Source organism: Grampus griseus (assembly GCF_964374135.1).
Source record: "Grampus griseus genome assembly, chromosome: 10".
NCBI classification, from domain to species: Eukaryota; Metazoa; Chordata; class Mammalia; order Artiodactyla; family Delphinidae; genus Grampus; species Grampus griseus.
The window spans coordinates 55874368-55902017 of record NC_139004.1 but is presented as its reverse complement, the minus strand read 5'-3'; the positions used below and the strand labels follow the sequence as shown (position 1 = coordinate 55902017).

Below are 27650 nucleotides of genomic sequence, written 5' to 3'. Positions count from 1 at the left end.
ATACTTTTGTAAATGTTTTAAGTTTTTCATAATAAAAAGTTTTTTTTTTTTTTTAAAGAGGGCCTTCATGAAGTTTATGGAATAGAATCCAGCAAAATGAATAGGATGAAAAAACTGCCAATACATTTCAATAGCAGAACAGCTCTAACATGTTCTTAATTACATGGCCACTTAAAATACTGCAGCTATAAAGTACCATATTAAAGAACACGGTGGATGATGTGGAACTAACTGGAAGCTACTTTTAAAAAAAGGACCCAAGAACCCGGAGCTGAAAGGCTTTGGTCAAAACTGTTTTGCCCATGAATTTTTTAGCTGTCTTTGCTGCCATAGCTAAAGTTGCTGTTCCAACTCTAAACTGCCAATCTCACCTATACATTCTAAAGTTTATTTGAAGAAATTTCTGTTTACGCTAACATATACATTACCATTTCTTTACTTTTTAGGCAATTTATCTGTGAGATTAATCTGTTTCCATTATATCTGAAAGACAATACTTATATCATTCACATTTAGTAATGCCTTAACTATAAATAATTTAACTTTTCTCTAAAAAGTAGTTATGTTCTGTAAACAAATTTCTTTTGCAACAGTATTCTAATCTATAAATCAAAATGCTGACTGGGATCAAGAAATCACAGATTCAGCTTCACATGATACAAAACTAATGCTAATGGTTATATAAATCTAGAAGTTAAAACAAAAAGATTTTTCATGGAAGCAGCTGTAATAATTTTGGACAGCAGAAGTCTGCATGCTTCCAATTGCTTCCAAAAATGAACTGGGGTGCCCCTTGACAAATTTTAGTATCATAAGTTTTGTTGTTTTACCTTATCTTGTTCAAGCTGTTCAATTAAGTTCTTTGCATCACGCAACTGAGTGATAAGTTTAGTCTTCTCAGCCATATGAAGCTCCTAAAAAAATTTTAAAAATTCATTTCCATCTCTAATAAAGCTTCTCCTCATATGAGAACTCTAAACATTTTCTCTAATTTGAATACTCCTACAAGTCTAATAGGAGAAGAGAACACAGGATGTGTCAAAAGGATGGTAAATGCTATGAAGCCCAGGGCACTCAGGGGCCCTTTCCATGCTGTCTACGGAGGAACGGGGAAGGCTTTCCAGAGGAAGTGCAGGCCACGCTGGGGCCTGTGGATCTAGCATCACAGGGCTGCGTTAAACCACAATCATTTTCTCTTTTACCTTCATCTTTTCTAGTTCTTGAAGTCTTTCATCTAGTTGTTCTTGCAGGGCTTCTTTTTCACTGGTTAACAGCATACATTGTTCCTTATGCGACCGAATGGTTTCCTTACAGCGCTGCAGTAGATTCTCTTGACGCTTAACCCTTTGCTGAAGTATTTCCAGTGTTTTAGCAGAAGCTCCATCTCCCACTATTAATAAAGCAGCATAAGCAGGGGCAGTCAGTGAGGAATCTAAGGGCTCCCTGGGAACAGCTACTCTGTTAGTGCACAGGACTGTATTCTCATTCCAACACTGTTATACTCTGAGCCAGACTGAGAAGAGAGGGGTGCCCTTCCAAACCTCTACTCTGCCACTATTTGTGTGATCTGCAGCTGAAGAAGCTACGTAGTACATTCACCTCTTCTTCTGTGGTTCAACCCCAACCCAAATGGCACACAGCACTCAAGAGTTAACTAATGTTAACTGAATCCACCCTCCTTCAAAGACAGTTTGATGACCTCTTTTGCTCTTTACAAGTGCCTCCCATTTCTTAGCGCCAATCCCCAAAGGATCACTAACGTATTCCTTCCAAAGCATTCTAATCTCATCCAGAGAGGAGTTCTGCCAAGTACAGCTTTCTCCATCTCCTTACATTTATGACATAGCTCAGGGGTGTTTCAGGAGCCCTTACAGGTTGGTTGCTCAGATAAATGGCTGCTCAGCACCTTACTCCAGCATTGGCTGGACCAAAAGTTTATCACAAATCTCTTTGTGATAAAGCTAGTAAATAAAAAATGGGAAGTTTACTAAATAGGTACCATAAAGCCTCAAAGAGTAGGGAGGGCTACAATTGGATTTTAAAACATAATTTAATTATTCTTTCTTTTACAATTACAAAGCAAATAATAGGGCAAATATTGGCATCTTTGATTGTAGAAATACGTAAGCAATAATACTTAAAAACTAAAAGAGACAAATAATGACAAAGAGTATAGTCCTTAATCTTGAACAGACAACGTTTTTCTATGAAATCTAGCTACTGCTATCAGTAAAACAGTATAATATAATGAATTTCAATTACAATGAAAATGTGGTGCTACTCACAAACTTTCAAGTGTCAAAACAATTACTCACTTTCTCCTGGAAAACAATAAACAAAGAGCCCAAAAAAACATCAAAACTCTTGCATCTGCTAAAAACAGGTCCAAAATGGAGGCTTAAACTAAGCCTCGGATCACCAAATGGAGACTTAATTACAGTTTCAGCCTCTCCCAGAAATGGAATCTGAAACCAGTGCATCAGGAATCACCTGGTCAACACTAGGGAGGTCACATGCCTGACAGACCCCTGCATCCCCTAAAGGAAAGGGACCTTGTCACAACCAATCTACTTTTTGCTACTATAACTTCCTTGTCCCACTCCCTTCTGCTTATGAAAGTCTTTCATTTTGTACAGCTCCCAGGAGCTCTTTTCTATCTGCTAGAAGGGGTACTACCTGATTCATGAATGGTCTAATTAAGTCAATAAGATCTTTAAAATTGACTCAGTTGAATCTTTCTGGAAATATTAGGGTCAGGGACATTTTAGTTCTACCTCAGTCCATGTCTACTACTTCCTGCCCTAGAATCTCTCACCATCCTCCTCTAGTTTTTTTTTTTTTTGCGGTATGCGGGCCTCTCACTGCCGTGGCCTCTCCCGTTGCGGAGCACAGGCTCCAGACGCGCAGGCTCAGTGGCCATGGCTCACGGGCCCAGCCGCTCCGCGGCATGTGGGATCTTCCTGGACCGGGGCACGAACCCGCATCCCCTGCATCGGCAGGCGGACTCTCAACCACTGCGCCACCAGGGAAGCGCCCTCCTCTAGTTTTTAACCTACCTTCTGACAAGCTGAAGCTTACCTACTGGCTCTACATCACCATCTGTGTTCTCTTTAGTGATGCCTTCAGCCTCTGGTTCCATCTGCGAGAGTGGTTTTGGTAAATCAGCATTCATCGGGCCATTTCGTAACCGCTGTTTCAGCAAAGAAACCTAAAAAAAAAAATGTCCTTCATTAGAAAAAAACCAAGAGAAACTTTGGCAGTAGTGCTTTCCTTGAAACAGAGAAGGAATAGAGTAAAAGATACCCTTTTTGCTATAATGAGGGAGGGGGGGAAATCAAAATAAAAAATTTACTCCCAATGCTGCTGATTTTGATATTTGCTATTTTCAATGATACCTTAGCCAGAAAATACAATAAATCAAAAATTATCCTTAAAATTAATTGAGGAAAAGCAAAGAGTTTTAAAAATCTCCCATTTTGTGACTTCCCTGGTGGTCCAGTGGTTAAGAATCTGCCTTCTAATGCAGGGGATGCGGGTTCGATCCCTGGTAAGGGAACTAAGATCCCACATGCCGCAGGGCAACTAAGCCCACAAGCTCTGGAGCCAACGAGCCCAACTAGAGAGAAGGTCGCACGTCACAACGAAAGATCCTGCGTCCTGCAATGAAGATCCCGCACGCCGCAACTAAGACTCGATGCAGCCAAATAAATTTTTTAAAAGTCCATTTTTTAAACATCTGGAACCTATCAGATATCCCATCAAAACCCTTTTATTTTTCTTTATCCAAAAATTCCACACTTCTTTTTTTACCTGAGTCTGAAGGACACTGATATACTGATCTTTTTCCTCTAAAGATGCATCGAACTCCTCTTGGAGATGTTTTTTTGCTTGTTGGTCCATTTGGAGCTCCTAAAATGTAAAGGATTCATAAGCAGTTTTCAGTATAAAACAAAAAATACAAACCTGAAATTTTCAAAGTTTAAAAACTGATCAATCCAGATTTGCATTACTATTAAGGTAAGTTATCAGCAACAATAATTAAAGAATAATCAGCATTTAAAACATTAGTACTTACCCGAACAAATAATTCTGTTCCTTAAAGAATATGAAAATCCAAAAAGCAAAAGTATACTTATAGATCTGTAATCACTGCTGAATTGATAATTATGTAAAGAGGATTAAAAAAATTAGTTACTTAAGATAAAGGTAAAATTGTATCCTACTTTAAGACATCTTACTGTTTGTGCTACCTTATATTCACTTGATCTACAACTGAATTGTTATATACTAAATAGATAATCAATAGAACCTTCCTCCTCCCAATACATGAAAGTGATCAATAGTCAAAATCAGAGGCCTCCTCAAATGAAAAGGTTGACCTAGTTGATCACCAAACAGTGAAATTTCAACTTCCTTACATGCTGCTTTCCTTAAGTCATTAATGAGCCTCCCTAACTAAATCCAATGGTCTTTACCTCTCCACTATACCAGTCACTAATAATCACCTCCTCAACTGAGGTACCTGCTTTCTGCGGCTTCAGGGCTCCTACCTATATTCCTGTCTCTCAGAGTTTCCACTGTGCCCTTCACTGATTCTCTCGGCAATTATCCCTCTGGGCTCAGTTCTGTGTCCTCAGGGCTTCTCCCTTACACTTGCTCCATTAGAATGTTGCAGAATAACACCTGGAACATAGTGGATATCCCATCAAAACCCCACAATTTTTCTGGGATTCCTACTTTTCTAATTCTCTAAGCCCAAAATATTCGAAGTCACATTTTACTTATCTTTTGTTGACCTCTGCATATAACCAAATTCTTTCATTACTTTCTCTACAATGTTTAGGTCCTTTTTCCACATCCAAAACCATAATCCCAATCTCTAACAATTTTGATGATTAATTTCCTTTAGTAGCCTTCTAGAGAGAATTCTTACCTCAAGTCTACCTCTGATTTAATCCATCCCTCACACATTTGCTAGAAAACTTTCCTCAAACACTACTTTCAAGGACTTATAAGCAATGCCTTCTTGAATTGTTTCAAACTTACTAATTCTCAAAACACTGAGGTACTAACTGTCCTCTACTCTTCCCCACACCCACATGGCCCCAAGATCTCGGCACATTTACTATTCCTCTCACTACAGACCCCTGGCTTGACCTCCCCCAGCAGTAGGAGTCTCCAAATGCTGGTCTTCAGATCAAGACATGTTTTTCTTAGATCCAAATTTCTTTCATCTGAACAACTGTACTTTATTCTGAGACTGTGTCCTTCCTAACTTTTTTTTATTATTAAAAAAAAACTTTCTTGTATGAAATAATGACAATAAAAGAATCTGGTTCCTTATTCTCAATGTCCTCACTTGAAAAAAATAAAAGTAGCCTTATGACAAGTCTCCTTTCCCCCATTTCTGGAAGGAACTGGAAGGTAATTAATTTCTCAGTCCCTGAAATCCAAAAGTCTGGAAAGCACTGTTCCTCCACCCATGACTCTGCACAGGCCAATTCTTTAGTAAGGACCAGCTGCACATCTCCTTAATAGCAATGCAGTCCTTTACTTTCTTTACAATTCATTTCTTCCAAATAATTTTCTACATTCTACCATACTAGACTCTGTTACATGGCATCCCTACCAGCCCATAAAAACTTCTCAATTTATATTATGATTTTTAGGTTTTGAACGTTTTCATCTCCTCATCTTAGGGTAAGAAGTCCTTGGATACAACAAAAGCATCTTTTATTTTTGGCCTTGCCTCACGACTTGCAGGACCTCAGTTCCCCAACCAGGAATTCAACCCAGGCCATGGCAGTGAGAGCACTGAATTCTAACCACTAGACCACCAGGGAATTCCCCAGAAACATCTTTTAATCATGTCCCCTTCTCCCTCCTCCTGCTACATTAGACTATTCAACCAATAGGTACTCCATAAACAATAAAGACCACAGTTATAAAGGAACTTAAGAACTGTCAACTTATATCCTGACTACAGCCCACAGGCTGGCTAGCCAGCTGTCCAACACCACCATGATAGAGATCTCACTAGCTCCAGAACTAGACCCCAGTATCTGGGGTTACCTTCCACTTTCAGGAAGTTCTGGTTAGACCCTTGGGGTCACTAAGAACAAATCTAGGGTGTGAAGAAAAGGGAACCCTCTTGCACTGCTGGTGGGAATGTAAATTGCTACAGCCACTATGGAAGACAGTATGGAGGGTCCTTAAAAAACTAAAAACAGAACTACCATATGACCCAGCAATCCCACTACTGGGCATATACCCTGAGAAAACCATAGTTCAAACAGAATCATGTACCACAATGTTCACTGCAGCACTATTTACAATAGCCAGGACATGGAAGCAACCTAAGTGTCCATCAACAGATGAATGGATAAAGAAGATGTGGCATACACATATATACAATGGAATACTACTCAGCCATAAAAAGAAACGAAATTGAGTTATTTGTAGTGAGGTGGATGGACCTAGAGTCTGTCATACAGAGTGAAGTAAGTCAGAAAAGGAAAAACAAATACCGTATGCTAACATACATATGGAATCTAAAAAAAAAAAATGATTCTGATGAACCTAGGGGCAGGACAGGAATAAAGACACAGACGTAGAGAATGGACTTGAGGACACGAGGAGGGGGAAGGGTAAGCTGGGATGAAGTAAGAGAGTGACATAGACATATATACACTACGTGTAACTGTAAAATAGATAGCTAGTGGGAAGCAGTTGCATGGCACAGGGAGATCAGCTCAGTGCTTTGCGACCACCTAGAGGGGTGGGATAGGGAGGGTGGGAGGGAGACGCAAGAGGGAGGAGATATGGGGATGTACGTATGCATATAGCTGATTCACTTTGTTATACAGCAGAAACTAACACAACACTGTAAAGCAATTATACACCAATAAAGATGGTAAAAAAAAAAACAACAACTAGGTCTGCCTGTAATTCCACCAACAGATGTCAGGAAAACCACACAAATAAAAACTATAAGAATTGATCCCTGTTCTTGTAGCTTGGACTGGTTAATTTTCGCTGTAACTGATGTAGTAGATATGAAACTACCCAAATACATACAATAGTTCTGATAAATATGAGAGATTTAGTTACTCTTCTCAAAGTACCAGTCACAACTTACCTCTCTTAACTCTCCAATCCTCCGAAGTGCTTTATCCTGACTCTGACTTAATATACCCTTTAATTTAAAAGGAAAAAGAAGCTGGTTCAAACAACCACATGACATAGTAGTGAAAAGCAAGTTCAAAAGATCACAAATCATTGAATTTTATCTCCAACACCCTTTACTTTTGCAACTATGCAACCCAAACTCTCTACTGCCACCTAGTGGTAGAATTATGTAATCTCGAAATAAAAATCCATAAGACAATTCACAGAAACACAAGGAAGGTACTCACAGAATTTAGGAATAAAATGACCTTTTGAGAATGAATTTATGGAATATTAATAGTACAAAGGATTAAATGAGAACTACCCCCAATTTCTATAGACCACATGTCTAAGAAAATATTAAACTAAAAACTTTATTTGTAATAATCTAATTTTCACACTTGTTATGGACAATTAGAACACTGAATCAGCAATAAGTAACTGGTGTTATCATTCTCAGTTGATTATATTCCAGACCAAAGCCAGAAAATTTAATGTCGTACTCAAAGGAGACTAATATTTATGGCAGATTCGGTATTTTAAAATAATGTACACGGGGAAATTAATTTTACCAAATCTCACTTTACAAATAACTTCCTGGTTCTATAATTAGTGTCTTCAGTCACCAGAAGAGCTATAATACCTTCTTATCTCCACACACTTAACCAAGGGCTTTACAAGCAGCAGCCTCAGGAAATAGAGAGGATGCTTATTTTTGGACCCTGATATAATAAGAAACAGAGATCTCTGCAGGTATTTAAAAAGTAGAAGGGAAAGCTTCGAAGTTGTACGTCTCTTTACCACTAAAACAAAGATGCACCCTGCACAGTGGCACACCAGGAATGATGCTTGAAAGAGGCAAACATGCCTTAAATCCAAACCTCTTACACACTGCAGGGATCCAGAACTCAAGGAAGCCCATCCCTACCAGAGGTTAAATATCTGAGATTTCTCAATCATTCTCTTTATCAAAATCCCCAATGGTAAAACAGCTGAAATACTTTGGTCATATGAAGAATTATTAAAAGTGAGTGTTAGAACTATCTTATTAAAAGATCTTTTCTATTTTTAAAATTATATATCTATCAATATAACAGCCAACAAATCACTTACTTGTAGCTTTTTCTTCTCTCTCTGAAGAGTCTGATAAGCTGTAACAAGCTAAAATAAAGAAAAAGTCACTAATAACATCAGTCATTCCTACATAAATGCAATTAATTATTCTAAACTCTGCTAAAACATCTCATTATGAAAGTCAGAAAATAAATCAAAGCAATCCTTTTATAGACAATTCAAACTAATTAGATGTATATGCAGTTGAAACTAAATAACACAGGAAATGTATTTCTAAAATATAAAATGTAATGACTCTATAAAGAAAGATATTAAATCTCCATTTGATTTCACCTTACACACACACACACACACACACACACACACCTCTTTAAATTTCAGTACCTAACTTATAGGTGGGGATTAGAGACAACTTGCTTAAAGGTTACTCAAACTGTGGTCACAGATCAACACCATTAGCAAAAGCATCACCTGGGAGCCTGCTAGAAACAGAAATTCTTGGGCCCCACCCCAAACTAACTGAATGAGAAGCAGAGGGAGGGCGGAGGCAACAATGTGTGTTTTGACTAGCTCCTCAGGTGATTTTTTGCTTTGGGCCGTAATAGACCATGTAACTGATCTCTAAAAGTTTCTCTGGTGTAGGACCTGTGACTGTGGCTCTATGAAAATCTGAGGGAAGCAACTCACAACCAACAGAGGAAAACTGCTATGTCAGGTCCTAAAGAGATATTTAACCATTTAACCTAAAAATGATATTTAAACATTCTAGCAAAACTTGATAAAATTACAGAGTAATAAACCTTTACACCTATAAATTATATAGCATTTCTCATCGGAAGGCTAAGCACATGGCTCCACCGCATTATTTGAACCCACTTTAGAGATGCTAGTGGGCTCTAAAGAGACAGGTTGCAGCTTCAGGAGAAAGCACGCCCGATTCTGGCCTTGCCATTTTCCTTGGAAGGCTGCTGTGTGCCCTCGAATGTGTCTACTGATGTCTTGAGTCAAGAGGCAGGCAGCAATGGAAGGCGAGTCCAGTGATAGGGATAAGGATGTAAAAAACCAAAATTCGGCCTTAAACCAGGATCTCCCCTTCTTATTACTTAAGACCAGTTAGGAAACTGGTACTCAAGGTAGGGGTGAGGGGTGGGGGGGAGGAGTGGGAGTGGAAGAGTAACACAACAATCAGATGGCACTTACAGCACTACCATCCTAGGTACCTACAGTAGCAAGGAAAGGTGGAGACAAAGACGATGGGCTCTTTCCATCCCTAAAATGCCGCACAGCTTTACCTGAGGTAGTACAGAATAGCGGAAACAACCAGAAAGTCCTAGAATCAATGCAGAGTCTGTCAACTGCTACCTGTGTGACTATAAGCAAGTTACTTAATCTCTATGAGTAACTCTCTATGAGTCCTTAATCTCTACTCTGCAAAACAGAGCTAATAAATAGCTACTTCACAGAGATGGTGCAAAATTTAATGGCACCATAAACATAAAATGCATAGTGTCTTGTACATTTAAATACTAACTATACAGCTGCCCAAGCTTCAAACTTAAAAGCCATGGGTTAGTGAAAATAACATAAATCTAAACAAACAAATTCAGGACCATTATTAACTTTGACAGAAATAAAAGATAAAATTTTTTTTAAAAATTTAAAGAAAAAAGTTGCCTGATTCCACATGTGCCTTATGAGATACATGGCCTTAATGCCCTGTGTACATCTCTGGGTTCCAGCTAGCCAACAGATTTTAACCTAATAATTCTTTCCTATTTTGTCAGCACTTTGTACTTTTTTTTTTCTTATTAATACAGTATTCATTTGTCTTCCCTCTGTCAAACACTGAGCCAAAAAAAAAATGGGGAGGTACAGGAAAAGGAACATACAGGGCAGACGAGACACGAAAGAAAGAACTATGGGAGGTGGAGACGGCTCCTTCACATGGCGAAGAGGATGAGAAAGGCCAACATCAGGCAAAAGAGCCCCATGGCTACCGAGAGTGCAGAAGCCCAGAATGGCGCAGAAGAAGAGCTGTTGCTTCAGAGAAGGGTTCCTGGCATAACCAATGATGAGGCTACCAAACACAGTCCCAATTCCAGCCCCAGAGCCAGCCACCCCTACTGTGGCAGCCCCAGCTCCAGTGAATTTGGTTTCCGTGTCAATGTCCCTTGAAATGGCACTGGTTTGGAAGGTGTGGCTAGGAATAAGTGAGGTGGTCAGGGGACTCGGGGCTGCCAAGCTGCTGTGGCTCTCATCTGTCAGTGTCTCCTATTGTTTCAGCATCACTGTAGACAGCGATCAGCTCAGTAGTGCAGAGGTTCTCTTGATCAAGGAGGTGGTGGAGACGAACTTGGCACAAGCGTACGTTTTCAGATGAGAGGCCACGGCAGGAGAGCTGGCCCCAGTGCAGAGAAGACAAAGAGGGGAGCACTTTGTACTTTTAAAAAGATATTTTATATATTTCATCTAGGAGTGTTTTTGGTTGTTTTTGGCTGCAGGGTAAAACTACCCATATTACAGCCAAATTGGAAATTGAAGTAATAGCTAACTTTATACTCTAACCTTGAACTTTATTATTCATTAATTAAAATTAACTACAATGCTGATTTATCAGCATTAAGACAATAAAACATGACGGGTTTTTTTTTTAAATTTTATTTATTTCTGGCTGTTGGGTCTTCGTTGCTGTGCTCGGGCTTTCTCTAGTTGCAGCGAGTGGGGGCTACTCTTCGTTGCGGTGCGCGGGCTTCTCATTGTGGTGGCTTCTCTGGTTGTGGAGCACGGGCTCTAGGCATGCGGGCTTCAGTAGTTGTAGCACTCGAGCTCAGTAGTTGTGGCTTGCAGGCTCTAGAGCATAGGCTCAGTAGCTGTGGTGCACGGGCCCAGCTGCTCCGCGGCACGTGGGATCTTCCCGGACCAGGGCTCAAACAACCATCCCCTGCACTGGCAGGAGGATTGTTAACCACTGCGCCACCAGAGAAGCCCATGGGGTTTTTTTGGTTTTTGTTTTTTTAAGAAAGGAAGCCACGGGCAACTTTGTCCAGAAAGGCTTTCCGGAGAAAGAACATTTTAACTGCACAGGACAGCGAGGGCAACTAATACAATCAGCCCAAAGGGAAGGCGCCATGTTTCTAAAGGAACGAAAGGAGCGAAGGAGCAGCACCACTTCCTTCCTCTTAGACCAAACATTGTCAAGGGGTCCAGCAGTTAAAAGATTCACTTGAGGCAAATTGTAAATGTAGGTCCAATGAGAATGCACCAAATGTGCACATATCTGGGGTCAGAAATAATGGAATCTGGTTGGCAGAAGAGGTCATTTTGGAGCCACAACACTTAAAAGATGAACAAGGGAAGGGATGTGAGGAGGAAAGACAATGAACTCTGAGCTGGGTGTCCAAGCAACCCTGGAGAGAGGGGCACAGAATGTGAGAATCAAAAGGCTACGGGCAACAATCTGCTCCAAAATTTTACTAACAGTATTGTCAAAGGGCCTCAGTACCACTGAAGGTCTTTAATTAGATATTTCCACAAACTATCCCCCATCAGTATCCAGCATAGCCAGGGAATTGACAGTTCAGCCAATGACAGGCATAAAGGCCAGAGAGTAATATGAATTAGAGAATACGGGGAGGAACTTTTCATACCAACAAAAAAGTCATGCTCCTACCTCAGAACATTTTCCTTTGTAGCCATTCAACCTTCGTTCCATTCTTCGCAACCACTGGATCAAATGTTCTTTGCTGAGACTGTCTAAATTCCCTAGTGAATCTTCGGTCTCACTCTCCATATCAGAGGGTGGATCAAAGGTGGCAGCAGAAGAGTCCAGGTCAAGTCGATTCAGGGACTCTCTAGAAGACGTTCGTACCAAAGACTCTTTAGAGGAAGATCGGAATAGAGATTCCTTCATTGGACTCCGAAACAAAGACTCAACGGAAGGCACCCGGAGTTGGAGCTTCTGTGCAAAAGACTGCATGTCACCTGACTGCAACCAAAACGCATCAGAACATGTGGGTTAAAATACAGATTTAGACTTCTATAATTCCCTAATCACCAGCAATAATCTATAGAAAGCTAACACATTTAATTTATATTCCTGACATTTTACACAATACACTGTTTTCTGAAAAACAAGAGACACCTCTTTATTTGTGAAAAGGCGCTGGACCTAGAGTCAGAGGACTGGGGTGTAGGTCCCAGGTCTGTCACCGAGCAGTGGAATGACCTTCACTAAGTCGCTTCCCTTCAGTTTGCACATCTGTAAAAAGAAGGAAGCCATACTTTCCCAGCCAACCTCACAGGTGTGCTGTGAGATCTGTCCACTAAACTGTAAGACCCTTGGAGGCAGTGGTCATCTATACCACCAGTATATACCCAGTGCCTAAAATGTGGGTATGTACTGTGAAGTGTAAAGTGTGTGGCTGCATCTGGAGTCTGCATGAAGGCCTGCGCAGATTCCTCATTACTCTTCTCGGGCAGAGGGTAATGTTTAGTGAACCCATTTTGCTCAATAACAGAATGCCAGGCAGAGCTGACTAGGGATATCTAACTCTGCTCTAATTACCACTGTCTACCGGCAATAAAAATAAGCATAAAAAAGTAATGGAGGACCATTAAAAAGTCTGAGCTAGAGTCCCTCTACACGGATCAGTAAATCTGATGTTAGAAACAGTGATAAGCAAGAGCTGTTCTCTTAATTAGAATATTAATATTAATAATGATGTATTATTTTGAACAAGAGCAATGGAAAATAATATAATTCAATAACCTGCATTATTGTAAGCTACATTTTTTTGTTCACATGACAGCAGTCAGTATTTCAGGTGTTTCCTAGAAACTCATTCTCATTAGTGCAATAGGGTCACTGCAAGGTCTCAAAGATGCCAGGAATGAAATGCTCAGGGGAGACTGAGGTCATGTATAGGCAAAGATTACAGGAAAACAAAAAGATTCTCTTTAATATACAAGAAAAAAAAATCAGACCAGGAATACTTTACTCATAGATTTTAGAGATTTAATAATAGTATTTGGCAAGGTGGGAGTAAGAGGGGCCCACCCCCTGCATACGCACAGATTTATCACAGGACGTTCATGACAGTGAAAAGTGGTAACAACCCAAATGTTCACCACTAGAGGATACATTATATAAACCACAATGTATGTAACAAGGTTCAGGACATACTATTAATGGGAAAACTCAGGTTATAAAATAACACATACACTGTGAACTCATTTTGATTTAACATAGTTACATATACTTATGAATTTGCATGCATGTTTACATAAACACCCTTAGAATCAGGTTGTTAAAGGACAAACACCAAAAGTTAACAGTGAGTGAGTGGGTCTGGGTGGTAAGATTTTAGATGATTTTTATGTTCATTTTTCTATTTTCCTGTACTTCCAAATTTTTTTTTCATAATGTGCAAGTTTTACCTTTATACTGGGGTGGGGTAGAGAAAGTCTTAAGGGAGAGGAGGGACCCTCATGCTCAAAAACTTGAAGAACCATTTTACCGCTATTCCATTACCATCCGCTTCTGACCCATGCAAAAAGTGCTTTTCAGCTCTTACAGACAATTGCCTTAGGACAAACAAGTGAGGTAAGTTTGAATAACACTAGAAACAGTTGTTATTTTAGGGTGAGCCAGGAGGTAATGAACAATTTCAAAGACATGTATTTGCAGAAGCTCATAAACTGAGTAACTGTCACATCTACTCTGCTTGGGAGGTTTTTGTTTTTGTTTTTTGCGGTAAGCGGGCCTATCACTGTTGTGGCCTCTCCCGTTGTGGAGCACAGGCTCCGGACGCGCAGGCCCAGCAGCCATGGCTCACGGGGCCCAGTCGCTCCGCGGCATGTGGGATCTTCCCAGACCGGGGCACAAACCTGTGTCCCTTGCATTGGCAGGCGGACTCTCAACCACTGCGCCACCAGGGAAGCCCTGCTTGGGAGTTTGAGTGTTGTGATTCAGTCGTGGGCTGCTGAGTAAGGCTGCCTAAGTTTAAATCCCAGCTCCACCACGATGTTCATGACACCGACCAAGTTACTTAACCTCACTAGTCTTGTTTCCCCCTCTCTAAAATGGGGGTGATAAAAATTATAATGATGGTAATAATAATACCACCCACCTCATATGGATGCCACAAGGACTGAATGAGTTAATATGTACATGCAAATTGCTTACAATGCAGCAAATACTCAATAAACATTAACAATTATCATTATTATTAAAGAAAGAAGACTAAAACAAAACAAAAGACAAACTTACAAATAAGAATGTTATACGCAAGCTTATGTGGCAGACTCTTCCGGTTATAAGATGCAGTAGCTAAGAGCACAGGCTCTGCAGCCAGGCTTCTTGGGCTCAAGTCTCCGGCAATATGACCTTGGGCAAGTTACACAGCCCCTCTGTGCCTCTGTTTCTTCATAAGTTAATTGGGGAAAACAACAGCACTCACCTCATAGGGCGCTTGTGAGGAGTACTACATTAATACATGTGAAGCACTTAGCATCATGACTGGCTTGAGCTAAACAATCAATAGTATCTACCACCTGATATCCAATCCTCCCTTCTTCCTTTCCACCAGATGCCAGTTTCATGCAGGGTGACAATACAGCCAGGTTAAAACATTCACCTTCTCAAATACAAATAAAAACCATAATGAGATACTACTACATATCCACCAGGATAGCTAAAATTAAAACTATGGAAAATTCCAAGTATTGGTGAGGATGTGGAACACTCCATTTCAGAAAACTACCAGTATTTACTAAAACTAAACACACACGTACTCTCCAGACCAGCAATTTCACTACTAAGTATATACACAATAGAAATGTATACATATGTTCAACAAAAGATATACGCTAGAAAGTTTATAGCAGCACTGTTTAAAATAGCGCCAAACCTGAAACCACTGCTGATGCCTATCAATAACAGATGGGGTAAGTCAACTGTCATCTGCTCACTAAAAGAATACTAGACAGCAATGAGAATTAAAGATTTATAGCCACAAGCAAGAATATAGATGAATCTCACTAACACTAACAGAGTTATTAAGCAAAAGAAGCCAGACACAAAAGAATAACCACTAGTGATTCCATTTACATAAAGTCAGAAACAGGCAAAATTAATCTATAGAGTTAGAAGTCAGGATAGTGGTTACCCCTGGTAGGGGGAGGTGAGAGCAGAAGGGAGCACAAGGGCTTCTGGGGTGCTGGTAACTTCTGTTTCTTGATTTTGGGTGCTGGTTACAAAGTTGTGTTTGGTTTGTGAAAATTCAGTAAATTGTACAAGGAATACATGATACTTTTCTGTATACATTATTACATTGTGATATTACATTTCAATTAAAGGATTTTTTTAAGTTAGCTTTTCCCAGACTCTGTTTCAGCCAGGAGGGGACCCTGTGCCTAAGTTCAGCCAATAATGTAAACTATAAGTGGGAATCTAAAGGATGGAACCTTCGGGAGTTCCCTGGTGGTCCAGGGGTTAGGATTCCGTGCTTTTCAGTGCTGGGGCCCGGGGTTCAATCCCTGGTCGGGGAACTAAGATCCCACAAGCTGCGTGGTGTGGCCAAAAAAAAAAATGGATGGAACCTTCTAGGAGAGATATTATTTTCCTGATAAAAAGGAATATATATGCCTTTTGTCCTGTCAACAATGGAGATGCAATTCCTGGAGGCCAAACTTGTAACTGTGAGGCTGAAAGGCAGTGGGAAGGATGAGAAGGTAAAGGAGGGGGGGACAAGAAGCCAAACGGAGAAGGGTCCTTAATGACTGACTGTCTCTAGCCCTTCTGCTATGTGAAAAACTAAACTCCCATTGGCTCCAACTATTGTCAGGTTTCTGGTACCAAAGACATTCACTGATTTATAACTCATCTTTTAAAAAGCTGATGGGGGTTAGAGAAGGAGAAATGTATAAATGAAAATAAATGAACACAGAGTTACTTTTAGCTCCTTTCTGTCTCCCCCACTTTACATTGTTTGCATTCCTCCTTTTTATTTCCCCAACAGTGTCAGACTTTTATCCTCTACCAGCTGGATATCTGTAGCAGCCTTCTGTTCTCTTGCCTCAAATCTCTTACCTACCAATCTGCCCCTGCCACATGGTCAGCAGGATTGTCTTTCTAAAACATAATTCAGATCATTTCATTCCAATTCCTAAACTGAACTGCCACTAAATATAAAGTTCAAAATCCTTAGCTGATACTCAAGGTTCCCACTTCCCAAGACCCATTTCTCTGTAAAACCACCCCTTCATGTAACAAAAACTTGAGTTCCAACAGGTAACTTCCTGTTCCCTGAATAAATGCATCCTTGTGTGCCTCTGTACTATCACCCAAACTTTCTCTGCGCATGGAAACTCAGACATCCTTCAAAAGTGAGCTCAAGTTTCTGCTCTTCCAGGAAACCTCAGATTTCACCCATCAGAAACAACCCTTCTCAATGGCCTAAGCACTTTACCAGGACCACTACTGGAGCACATACTGCATTCCGACTCACCATTAGTTACTTACTTGCTGATAACAACTAACTGAATTGTTTATGCCTTAGAACAACTACAGAGACAATACAGCACCGGGGTTAAGACTCAGACTCTGACCAAAACTCCATGATTTGAATCCCAGTTTTACCATTTATTAGCTTTAGGACCTCTTTGTTTCAATTTCCTCATCTATAAATCAACACTACTCTAGTAGGCTGCTATGAGGATTAAATGAGTAAAAGCATTTAAAATAGTGCCTCATATGCAGGAAGCACTAAATACATTTTCTTATCATTATATCTGCCACACACCCCCTCATCCCAGGCTTTATGCTCTTTTAGAACAGAATTCATATTCTCTATCTCTGTAGTCTTGCCTCAGTGCTTTCCACGAAGTAGGTAGTTATTACACATTTGTTCATCTGAACCTTAACCTGGCGATATGCTAATGATGATCTAATGGGAGATCTTTAAATACTCAATGCTCGATCAAAATGATATGTATCACTTTTTACATATAGTATATCTTATTCTAGAATCATCAAAAAGCATTAATACATAATCAATAACACTCAAGAAGTAAAAAATGAAAACATACATCCACAGGATTTCTACAATAACATTCATGATAGTTTTATTCATAATAGCAGAAAACTGGAAACAGCCCAGGTGTCCATCAATAGGTAAATAACTGCAGAATATTCATTCAAACGAATCCTACACAGCAATAGAAAGGAACAAACTACTGATAACCACAACATGGATGAAATTTCACAAACATAATGCTGAGTGAAAGAAGTCTTCCATAAAAGAGCACATACTTATAAGGTCACTTATATAAAGTTCTAAAATAAGCAAAACTAATGTGTTGTATGGTGGAAAAAAATTACAACACGTTGCCTCTCAGAGGGAAGACCATAAGGGAACTTTCTGGTGTGTTGATAATCTTCTATAACCTGTGCATGGGTTTGGCACATACATTTGTCAAATGTATGTATCGATGTACAAATCAGTCAATGTACATTTGAGGTTTGTATATTTCATTTTATATAAAATTCACTTCAAAATAGAAATTACAAACACTGAACGCTAGATAATGATATACATACTAAAACATTAGTACTGTGGCCTGCGACTTACTCTGAAAGGCATCAGAAAAATAAAATGGATTGAGGGACGAATAGAGGAATGAATATATGGACAGATTTGTGATTAAAAAAAAAAAAGTACAGGACTTCCCTGGTGGTCCCTAGTGGTTAAGACTCTGAGCTTCCACTGCAGGGGGCATGGGTTCAATCCCTGGTCAGGGAAGTTCCATGTGCCGTGCAGTGCAGCCAAAAAAAAAGAAAAAAGAAAAGAAAAGTAAAATATCAATGATAGAATCTAGGTGGTAGGTATATACATGTTCACTTTATAAAGTTCTTTCCACTTTTCTGTATGATTGAAATTTTTCATAACTGTTGAAAATAAAATTAAAAGCAGTATTCAAAAAATGGCAACAGAAATTTCAAAATTTAATTACACTACTATAATTTCTCTTTTTTAAAAAATTCATAGGGAGTTCCCTGGTGGTCCAGTGGTAAAGAATCCACCTCTCAATGCAGGAGATGCAGGTTTGATCCCTGGTCGGGGAAGTAAGATCCTACATGCCGCGGGGCAACTAAGCTCGCGTGCCACAACTACTGAGCTCGTGTGCCTCAAGGAGACAGTCCATGTGCCACAAACTACAGAGCCCACGTGCTCTGGAGCCCACGTGCCACAACTAGAGAGAGAAAAAACCCACACGCCACAACTAGAGAGAAGTCTGCGTGCCACAACTAAGACCCGAAGCAGCCAAAAATTAAAATAAATAAATACATTTAAAAAATTGACAGAGGTTGACTTGCTTTTAAAAAAAAATCATAAATGATTTTCAAAACCAGACTTTTTCCTATAGTTAAAAAAAAATAATAGCATATGAGAATGGTCATTTAAATCCCTATGATTTGCTCTATTCAATTTAACAAAATTCTGTTGTTACTTTTTATTGTTTTTACTGAAGTATAGTTGACTTACAATGTTATGTTCATTTCAGGCATAAAACATAGTAATTCGATATTTTTATAGATTACACACCAAAGTTATTAAAATATTACTGACTATGTTCCCTGTGCTGTACATTACATCCCTGTAACTTATTTATTTTATAGCTGGAAGTTTGTACCTCTCAATCCCCTTCACCTATATCGCCATCCTCCCCACCCTCCTCAGCTCCGGCAACCACTAGTTTATTCTCATTTTGTTTTAACAGCATATAAACTTAAATGAGGCAATACATGGCAAAAAATTATAGTGGGGTAGACTAATGTTTTTGTCTATCTATGATAATCCCACTATCAATAACTAGCCACTGGTCTTTGGGCAAATAATTTAAAGTTTCATGCCTGATAGAGCATCTATACAATAAGAGGGTAATACTAGATCCTAGATTCATCCTAAACTGCTAAAACACTAAAACTATGATCCAATCAAACTATTTCACAGCTTCTCAGATAAGGATGAATGCTCATACATACCTGTTTTGCAAAATATATTTTTCTCTATTACATGGTGGTATACACTATTTTCAAATATCTGAGTTTTGTAAGTCTGTTTGAGGTAAAATGTCAACTACCTGCATTCCTTTGGAAATGAATGAATAATCATTTTGATTAGCTGAATTTTATGTGCTGCATTAAACAATTTAAGAGTTAACTATTTAACAGAAATTTTTCTGAGATAGGTATACTGCACTTTTCTGCCTTCTTAAATAAAGACAGTGAGTAACCCTTTTTAATGACATCCCCACCACAATCATTACATTGTGTGCCAAACTCTATTGGTTTACAGAGGATGTTCTACCCAGTAGTAAGGGGGTCACAGGCAGCTACACTTTATAAACTCTTGGGCTTGCTTTTCACCATCTCTTCTACCTTGGTGTCAACTCTGATTTCCTGCTGCTCAACCACAGTAAGCATTCTACCCACTTTGGGGATACCCCCTGTTCCTAATTTGCTAACAACAACCAACAACCAACTTGTCAGAAATTTGTATAAAAGTAAAAAACAGTCTCTGAGTGAAGGTGTCTCCTTGTTATGAGAATTAAATGAGATCATATACAAAAAATGCTTAACAATGCCTGACACACAATAAACTCAATAAACACAATTAACTTCCTGAATATCACCCATGTTCATTCTTCACCTTAATTAAACTTAAATCTCTCCTGAATTTGATCATAAAGCTGGTTATCTAATTAATTCTAATTAATATTCCTTCAAGATCACTGGATCTGTCCAGTACCATTTAAATTGGTGCCTCCCAATATTTTACCCCTACCTCAAGGCACTAATAGAAAATGATTTATCTGTAGAGGACTTAGGGGATGCTGCTCAAAGGCCAGGGACGTGGACTATGCCCAGAGCCTGACCAGCCTCCCTGAAAAGAATGAGACTCTCAGCTCACAGGTAACCTTTTCATGGAGTTTGGAAAGTTAGACAATACTTTAGAATGTTTAATCTACATGATTTAGTTCAGAAATTGCCCATGTTCCTGCTCCAGGTTCACAGAATCAGAAATGTTATTGCTCTACACAGCTGTTGAGAACAGCCAGGTTAATGATAATAATAATCACTAAAGCCAAAGAAAAGAAATGTTCATCTCAGACACTGCTATCATTAAGATTTTTTTAAATGAATTTTTCTTTTTTGGAAGGAGTCAAAAGAAAGTTACATGAGCCCCACTCTCAAAATAACTTTTTAAAATCAAAGATAAACTAAATTCTCTAGTAGTAAGATATTCTGCATTAGAACAAACTTTAAAAGAAATCCCATTTTCTTCACATCTCCCTTCTAGAATATGTAACTCAACATGTCTTTCAAAATTACTTACTCCATAATCTTTTACTACAAAATCAGTCTTTTTTCCCGAAGTTTTCTCTGCAGTGCCATTAGTTTTTTAAATGAGTAATAATGGAATCTTACATGACTGGTATATATATACATGTATTGCTTTCATTTTAAACTTTTTCCAAGAAACCATCAACAAACCTGGATTTACCATAGACATTGTATCAATGTTCAGACATCACTGTTTCAATGTAAAGTCAAATGCTAATAATACTGATTGACTGACATCCTGAAATGACTTGCTATTTCTTTTAAATAACATTAATAACGGACCTGAGGAGCTGTGGGTTCACTTCCATTAACACTGTCGGGAGATTTCATAGCTTGGATAGATGCATTCTAAGAAAAAGAAAGAAACATTGTAAAGAAAGGATCAGAAAACTAAAATTTTAAAACTGTTAAGAACAAAGAAAGGCCAAGTACCAAAACCTATTAGATACATTTATCTGTTAAACAAAATTAGTAATTGTTCACTTATTAGAATTTTTCATGCAAGGCAAAACTAGTATGGTAAGTATTTTAGAAAATTCATTTTGCTATAATATCTGTAACCAAATAGCAAAGATTAGTATGCAGCCAAATTTATTTCAAGCTAATCACATATCTCTCCCCATTACAATCTCCCCAGCTTTAACCTCAGTATGAAGTTAACATCAGGGATTCAATTAGCAAAACTCATTCAAGTAGAAAACTATCCAGAAAAAGTAACGTCAATTGTTCCTTACAGTAAAATAATATTTAAAGTTATCTGGGCTAAGCTCTGAAAAATATCTTGGCAACAAGAAATGGAAATGCCTCATTCATTTGAAGCCAGCAGTCTAAATGAAATTGTTATGACAATTTTCAGAAAAACTTATAATTAAAAATAATTTCTTCTACATATGAAAGCTTTTTGTTTTCTTTTGTTGGTATGACAAATGCTCCAAGTTACACAACATTCTACTGACTATATCATACCGGCATGAGTTCCATAATGGATGGTATTCTTCGAGATTCAAAATTCTACATTGCATTCATAATATACTAAGTGTCTAACTAAAATTAAAGCTATAGAAGCAGCTCATGATAAAATAACTTCCATGTTTTAAACAAAAGCATTCAACGAAATACTAGCCACTATGTTTCAGTAACTTGAAAGTACATTTCCCCTGCAACTCTAGGGCTAACCAAGAAAGGGTCAAATGTATGACTCTTCTTATTCTTAAATACAAGTGGAGAAGGCACTCAGCTTTGCAAAAGTGTTCTCAAATTTTTGAACTCTCATTAGGTATTTGATACTAAGAAATAATTTTAGGTGTGATAAATGTATTGTGGTTATATATTTTTAGTCTTTATCTTTTAGAAATATATACCAAAATACTTAGATATCTGAAATTTGCTTCAAATAATCCCACAGGAATGGGCAGAGGGTATCTGCATGTGTGGGGAGGGTGGGAGTGGTGTGGTTAGGGAGGTATGGGGGGATGGTAATAAGATGGCCATGACTTATTAATTGTTGACACTGGATAATGGATACTGGGGAAGGGGGAAGAAATCTTATGTGACTCATTACTATTTTCACTCTTGCAATACATTTGAATTTTTTCCTCATAAAAGTTTAAATACCTTCTCCCTCTGACATAAAGAGTTATCAAATTTTATCAGTCCAAGACACTTCCTTAAAGTTAAATAGGGGAGAACAGTTGGGGAAACATAGGAATTAACTTTTATCTTCCTGCTCTCTGCCATTTCAAAGAATTAAAGTCGTATACATGGCATATTATTTGTGTAGCATCATAATTAATGCTTTCCAGCCCTAAAAATATCCTACACTACACACTATAAAATAAAAAAACATACTTCAGAGAAATCAGCAAGTCTCTCTGCCACGCAGTATACCGAAAAGTAAGTTACTGTTAAATTATGGAGAAAGCAAATGAAAGGGCTCCATAAAATATTTAGGTTAGGAGGAAGAGTGGCAAGAAAGTCCATATTCTATTTTAAGTAAATTACTTGACACATGATTGTGGTCCATACAAAAAAAGCTATTCTACAATTGTCTGAAATATCACCCTACCAAACAAACAGCATAACATCTTAAAACTTTTCATCTCTGCATCTATATTTCAATTTACTTGTTATACTATATACCTAAATAAATGCAAGACAGCTAAGGAAAGTATTGGCCTCTGTTACCATGTAAATCTAAGTTAAGAATCTCTAGAAACAAAATTATAGATTTTATCACTACCTGTAATGCCTTCTCCATTTCTGCCCAGCAAATTCTTATTTGTCTTTCAACTTTCAAATGCCCCTTATTTTGTGAAGCTTCATATGGCTGGCCAGAGGGGCTAACATATTTCCTATGCCTGTATTTTCTTCTATGAAGACTTAATTCCTTCGCATTGTTAAGTGTATTCTGACATCTTTGTCTCCATACTAAACTATAAACGCTCGGAGGGCAGGAACCCTACATTTTGCCTGACTGTAGTAGAGGCTCAGTAATTGTTTGTTAAATCTTTATACAGTTACTTCCTTCAGTGTAAGGAGACTTCTGAAGGTCTCCCCCAAGAAAGAAGCCTAAAGAACTAGCTCAACACATGTCACTACTCAGTCACCAACACTTTCCCCTGGAGGCAATTCTTAGATAACAGGAAAACGTTTCTAAAGTGCATTTAACTTAAAAGCACACACAGGTTCCCTGCCAGATTTGTCTTCAATTATGGTGTTTTGTGTATGTGTGTTTTGTTTTTTTGTTTTTTGTTTGTTTGTTTTTAATTTTCGGCCACACTGCGTGGCTCACGTGATCTTAGTTCCCCGACCAGGGACCGAACCCCGTGCCCACAGCAGTGAAAGCGCTGAGTCCTAACCACTGGACCGCCAGGGAATTCCCTTCAATTACGTTTTGTTCAGTCTTTCAACAACTACTTTTGACTACCGAGCACTAAGGATACAGCAACTTTTACAATTTGGGGTAAAGAGAGGCATTTTTCCAAAAACTGAATTAAGAAAAAGTCAGCAATTGGTGAAATAAAATAATGAATTAGACGCTCACTAAATTTTTATTCTACTATAGGTTACGCTATGGTTTTATGTGAGGAGAAATAAGTTTTTATCTGAACAAAACAAAATTTAAATAAGATTAATGCAGACTTTCAGCCTACTTAAATTATTTTAAATAGTTCTAAAGCCTCCATTCTAAAATTATTAGCATTTGTCACAGTAGGATAGGCACTCAATATAAATCATTTTATGTTCTAACGGAAGTGAGCCTGAGAGAAGCTCTTTTTTGTTGTGGTTTTTTAAGGCTCTATTACTACTACATGAAGTGTAATATCCTTTTATGTTTTTAAAATAAGTTGGTAAGTTATCTCTAACTGGGACTCCTGTCTCCCTCTCAAACCAGTATTGAAAACAGTGAGGTGTTAGAGACCACTATACCTGAGAGCCAAGCTAAGGCATTATGAGAACTCTGAGCTGCTTCCTTTTCTAAAAGCAAGTTTAGAATGTAATATAAGACTGATACTGGCCATATGCAGACCAAGTCTTTACTGGCTGCATGGATAAATACAGAAGTGTTCTAACTTCATTACTAGCCACTTAATAAATTAAACCAATTCTCACTGTTTAAAAAAACCCCAATCCCATTTCAGTCGGTGTCCATTCTAACAACAAAAGCATCCTTACTAGGCAATCAAACATCCCTAAGTTTTAATTTGCTAAATTAAGAACTCAGATACTTTATGAAGTAAGTCTACTTTCCCCAAGTGAAATTATCAATATATACAAGATTCAAAATTGTATGAATTCACTCAGTTGAAAAACAAACAGGTAACTATTTCCTTTCAAATGTTTAATACACAGAAAACTGGTACTCTCCCCAAATAAGATGCAATTACTTGTTACAGTAGACTCCACCTGCCTACTCAATGTTGTTTAATTATGGATTTACATAAAATGCATTTTTCTTTCCTAAAAATGTGAGTCAAGTCTCAAAATATTCTTGGCCTCCTACCAACAGAGATTCCTAGCAATGCATACCTCTTTTAGTTAATGAGCAAACATTCCCTAGGGAGAAAACTTAAGCGTTTAGACCAAGTGAAAGTATTCTTCACTACATTAAGGAAAACAGTGTTATTCTGTTGCTGTTAAAAAGCTAGCAAAAAACACACCAGCCATCAGAATTCAGCAATTTACTCTCTGATTTTTTTAGAGGGAGGTTAGCAACAGGGCACTGAAGATGCTTTGAGAGATGGTAAGTGACAAGCAACGTGAGATGTGCTTCTAGAATTACCAAATTACTTTGCTTCCCCACAAAGGGAATGCAGAAAGCGGTGGAAGGACTCACCACACCGTCAGTCTGGGTTTTAGGCTGCTTGGAGGAATCCAAAGCAAAGATAGTATACTCAGAGAGAAAAGCAGGCTCTGCTATCATCCCGGCTAGGAGCTGTCTCATTCAGTGTAATGAGCAGAGGTATAAAAATAAAACAAAGGATGAAAGACAAATCATAAGGGAATGTTGCAAAGTGTTCTCACCGCACAGCACACACAACGCTATAATGGCCTTGTGCTACCACCACTGCTGCCACCCATCACTCCACCCATAGAAATAGTAAGTTGCTGGGAAAGGTCAGGAAGGGAGATGAGGTGAGCTGTTTTGGATCTCAAAACTCAACTTTAAACAACTTGCTTATTGGCATACAAATGATATATGCAACAGGCACCACAGCACACAGCACATCTGGCAATTCAGTATGAGAGCCTATACCAGTAAGAACAATACATGGTAAAGAACACAAAGCCTTAGTATAACAAATATTGAGCCACTCATTTTTATATATTCAAAAAGACAGCATGGAAATTTATGGGGAGTATAAACACATAAAACTTTAAATAATCATTTATTTCTACTTATATACAAATACAGTTTTCTCCAATACACACAGAAGAAACTTTTGAAACAAATTTATAATAAGTTTTAAGGATAAATTCTATTATACTAGGTCTTTTGATATATATTCTCTTCTGAGCTTCAATTTTCTTTCAGAAACTGTATACTATACACCAAAATACTAGCTATCATGAATTAGATGTATAAGAAATTATAATTAAAATGAACTTTTTCATGGTGGGGGTTACACAAACATACATATGTAATAAAACTGCATAAAACTACACACACACACACACACACACACACACACACACACATAAAACAGGTGAAATTTGAATAAGCTCTGTGGATGTCACAGAGGTTACCAATGTCAATTTCCTTGTTTTGATAGGGTACTACAGTTATATAAGATGTTACCTTTGGGAGAAACTGGATAAAGGGTACACAGAGCCTCCCTAAAAAGAAATTTTTTAACCTCCCATGAATCTGATTATTTCAAAATAAAAACTTTAAAAAACAAAAGTTTTGAAACATTAACTTAGCAGTTAATGTATGTTATTATATAATATATAATGAAGAATTATGTCATAAAATAAATGTCTGCAAAAGTTTAAAAACTTACACTTTTCATCTCAGTGCTCTAGAGTTATGGATGACTAGAGCCGTCACTAACTCTTCATCTGGTCCTACATTAGAGGTCACCTTACAGATGAGACAAATTTTTTTTTAAAGTCTTTTTTGGTTATGTTAATAACTGGTACTCTTTGGGTAGGATTCAAGAATTGATCTTACACTAAACCCTAAAATTTAGTGTCAGTAGTATACTAAAATACACTAGATGCCTGTTTGGCTCTAGGGTATCATATAGTTTCCACTCCTGCTGAAAATCTTACTCTCCCAGAAACTCAGAAAGGTCATCTTTTGAGTGGATGTTATCTAAGTTAAATGCTATACAAATTCACTCTTCTTAGGCTTCCAAAGTTAATTTTTGAAATGAAGTCACTCTTCATATCACATAAGAAAATAATTTAAAATTTCACAGTTAAGAGTAGATTTGGGGCTTCCCTCATGGCGCAGTGGTTAAGAATCTGCCTGTCAATGCAGGGGACACGGGTTCGAGCCCTGGTCCAGGAAGATCCCACATGCCACGGAGCAACTAAGCCTGTGTGCCACAATTACTGAGCCTGCGCTCTAGAGCTTGCGAGTCAAAACTACTGAGCCCAAGCGCCACATTACTGAAGCCCGCATGCCTAGAGCCCATGCTCCACAACAAGAGAAACCACCACAATGAGGAGCCCGCACACTGCAACGAAGAGTAGCCCCCACTCACCGCAACTAGAGAAAGCCTGCACGCAGCAACGAAGACCCAACACAGCCAAAAATAAAAATAAATTAAATAAGTAAATCTATTTTTTTTAAAAAAAGTAGATTTGGAATTTTAAGAGAAAAACACAAAAGCTGTATAGAAACCAGTACAGAAACACATGCTGACCAAACATTTCAAAAGAAAGTGCTACCAAACAACGATTTACATTCCATGCCATAGCCCAAGTAAAAAAGCAAAGTATGTCCAAATTAGTTTCCGTTGACAGCTATTTCAAAGCCTAAGGAGGCTTCCTCCCCACTTGTGGTCCTTGTCATTTGCTTCTTATGCCTATCAAAGTCTCCCAAGATTCAGTTCTCAAATATCCTCAATAAGTCTGTCTCAACTCTTTCAAACTGTTGAAATTCTAATTCAAATCTACTAAGAATTTAATTCGCCTCTTCTGTGTGGTCCCATCAGTTGAACTAACACTGACTAAAGTTTTATGTATCTCAACATTCATGACGACTACCTAAAACTCCGATCAGATATGTGTTGAAAGCTTTCAATCTATCCTCCATGTCTCTTACTCTTAGATAATTATCTATCTCTATCTCTGTGTTTTTGGTGGGATTACTCAGTATTCTTTTCAAACTCCCTAATTTTCCCTTGAACTGGGACCAGTCTGAGTTTTATTCTGATTTACATTCTTATATCATTTTTTTTTATTTCCAGGATTTCTAATAGGTTCTTTTTCATATCTACCTAGTCTATTTTTTGGCCTCGTTTTTCCCCACAATTCTCTGTTCTTTTTAAGA

General features: G+C 38.2%; 1 protein-coding gene and 1 pseudogene across 5 annotated transcripts in view; both read right to left on the bottom strand.

Moving 5' to 3' along the window:
- GOLGA4 (golgin A4) overlaps positions 1-27650 on the bottom strand; it is a 105401-nt gene that overhangs the window by 54206 nt on the left and 23545 nt on the right. For 2 of the 4 annotated variants that reach the window (XM_082664506.1, XM_082664507.1), the window contains exons 3-11: positions 24984-25082; positions 20930-20995; positions 11912-12226; positions 8281-8328; positions 7139-7195; positions 3811-3909; positions 3079-3208; positions 1203-1390; positions 831-914 (exon numbers count right to left, since the gene is read on the bottom strand). In XM_082664506.1, coding sequence (XP_082520632.1) covers positions 831-914; positions 1203-1390; positions 3079-3208; positions 3811-3909; positions 7139-7195; positions 8281-8328; positions 11912-12226; positions 20930-20995; positions 24984-25082 — 1086 coding nt within the window. The remainder of the gene's footprint in view (positions 1-830; positions 915-1202; positions 1391-3078; positions 3209-3810; positions 3910-7138; positions 7196-8280; positions 8329-11911; positions 12227-20929; positions 20996-24983; positions 25083-27650) is intronic. The other 2 variants (XM_082664508.1, XM_082664509.1) reach the window with 2 other exon arrangements.
- Positions 10112-10710, bottom strand: LOC309829073 (ATP synthase F(0) complex subunit C2, mitochondrial-like; annotated as a pseudogene). The gene has a single exon. The product of its transcript is annotated as an ATP synthase F(0) complex subunit C2, mitochondrial-like (transcript).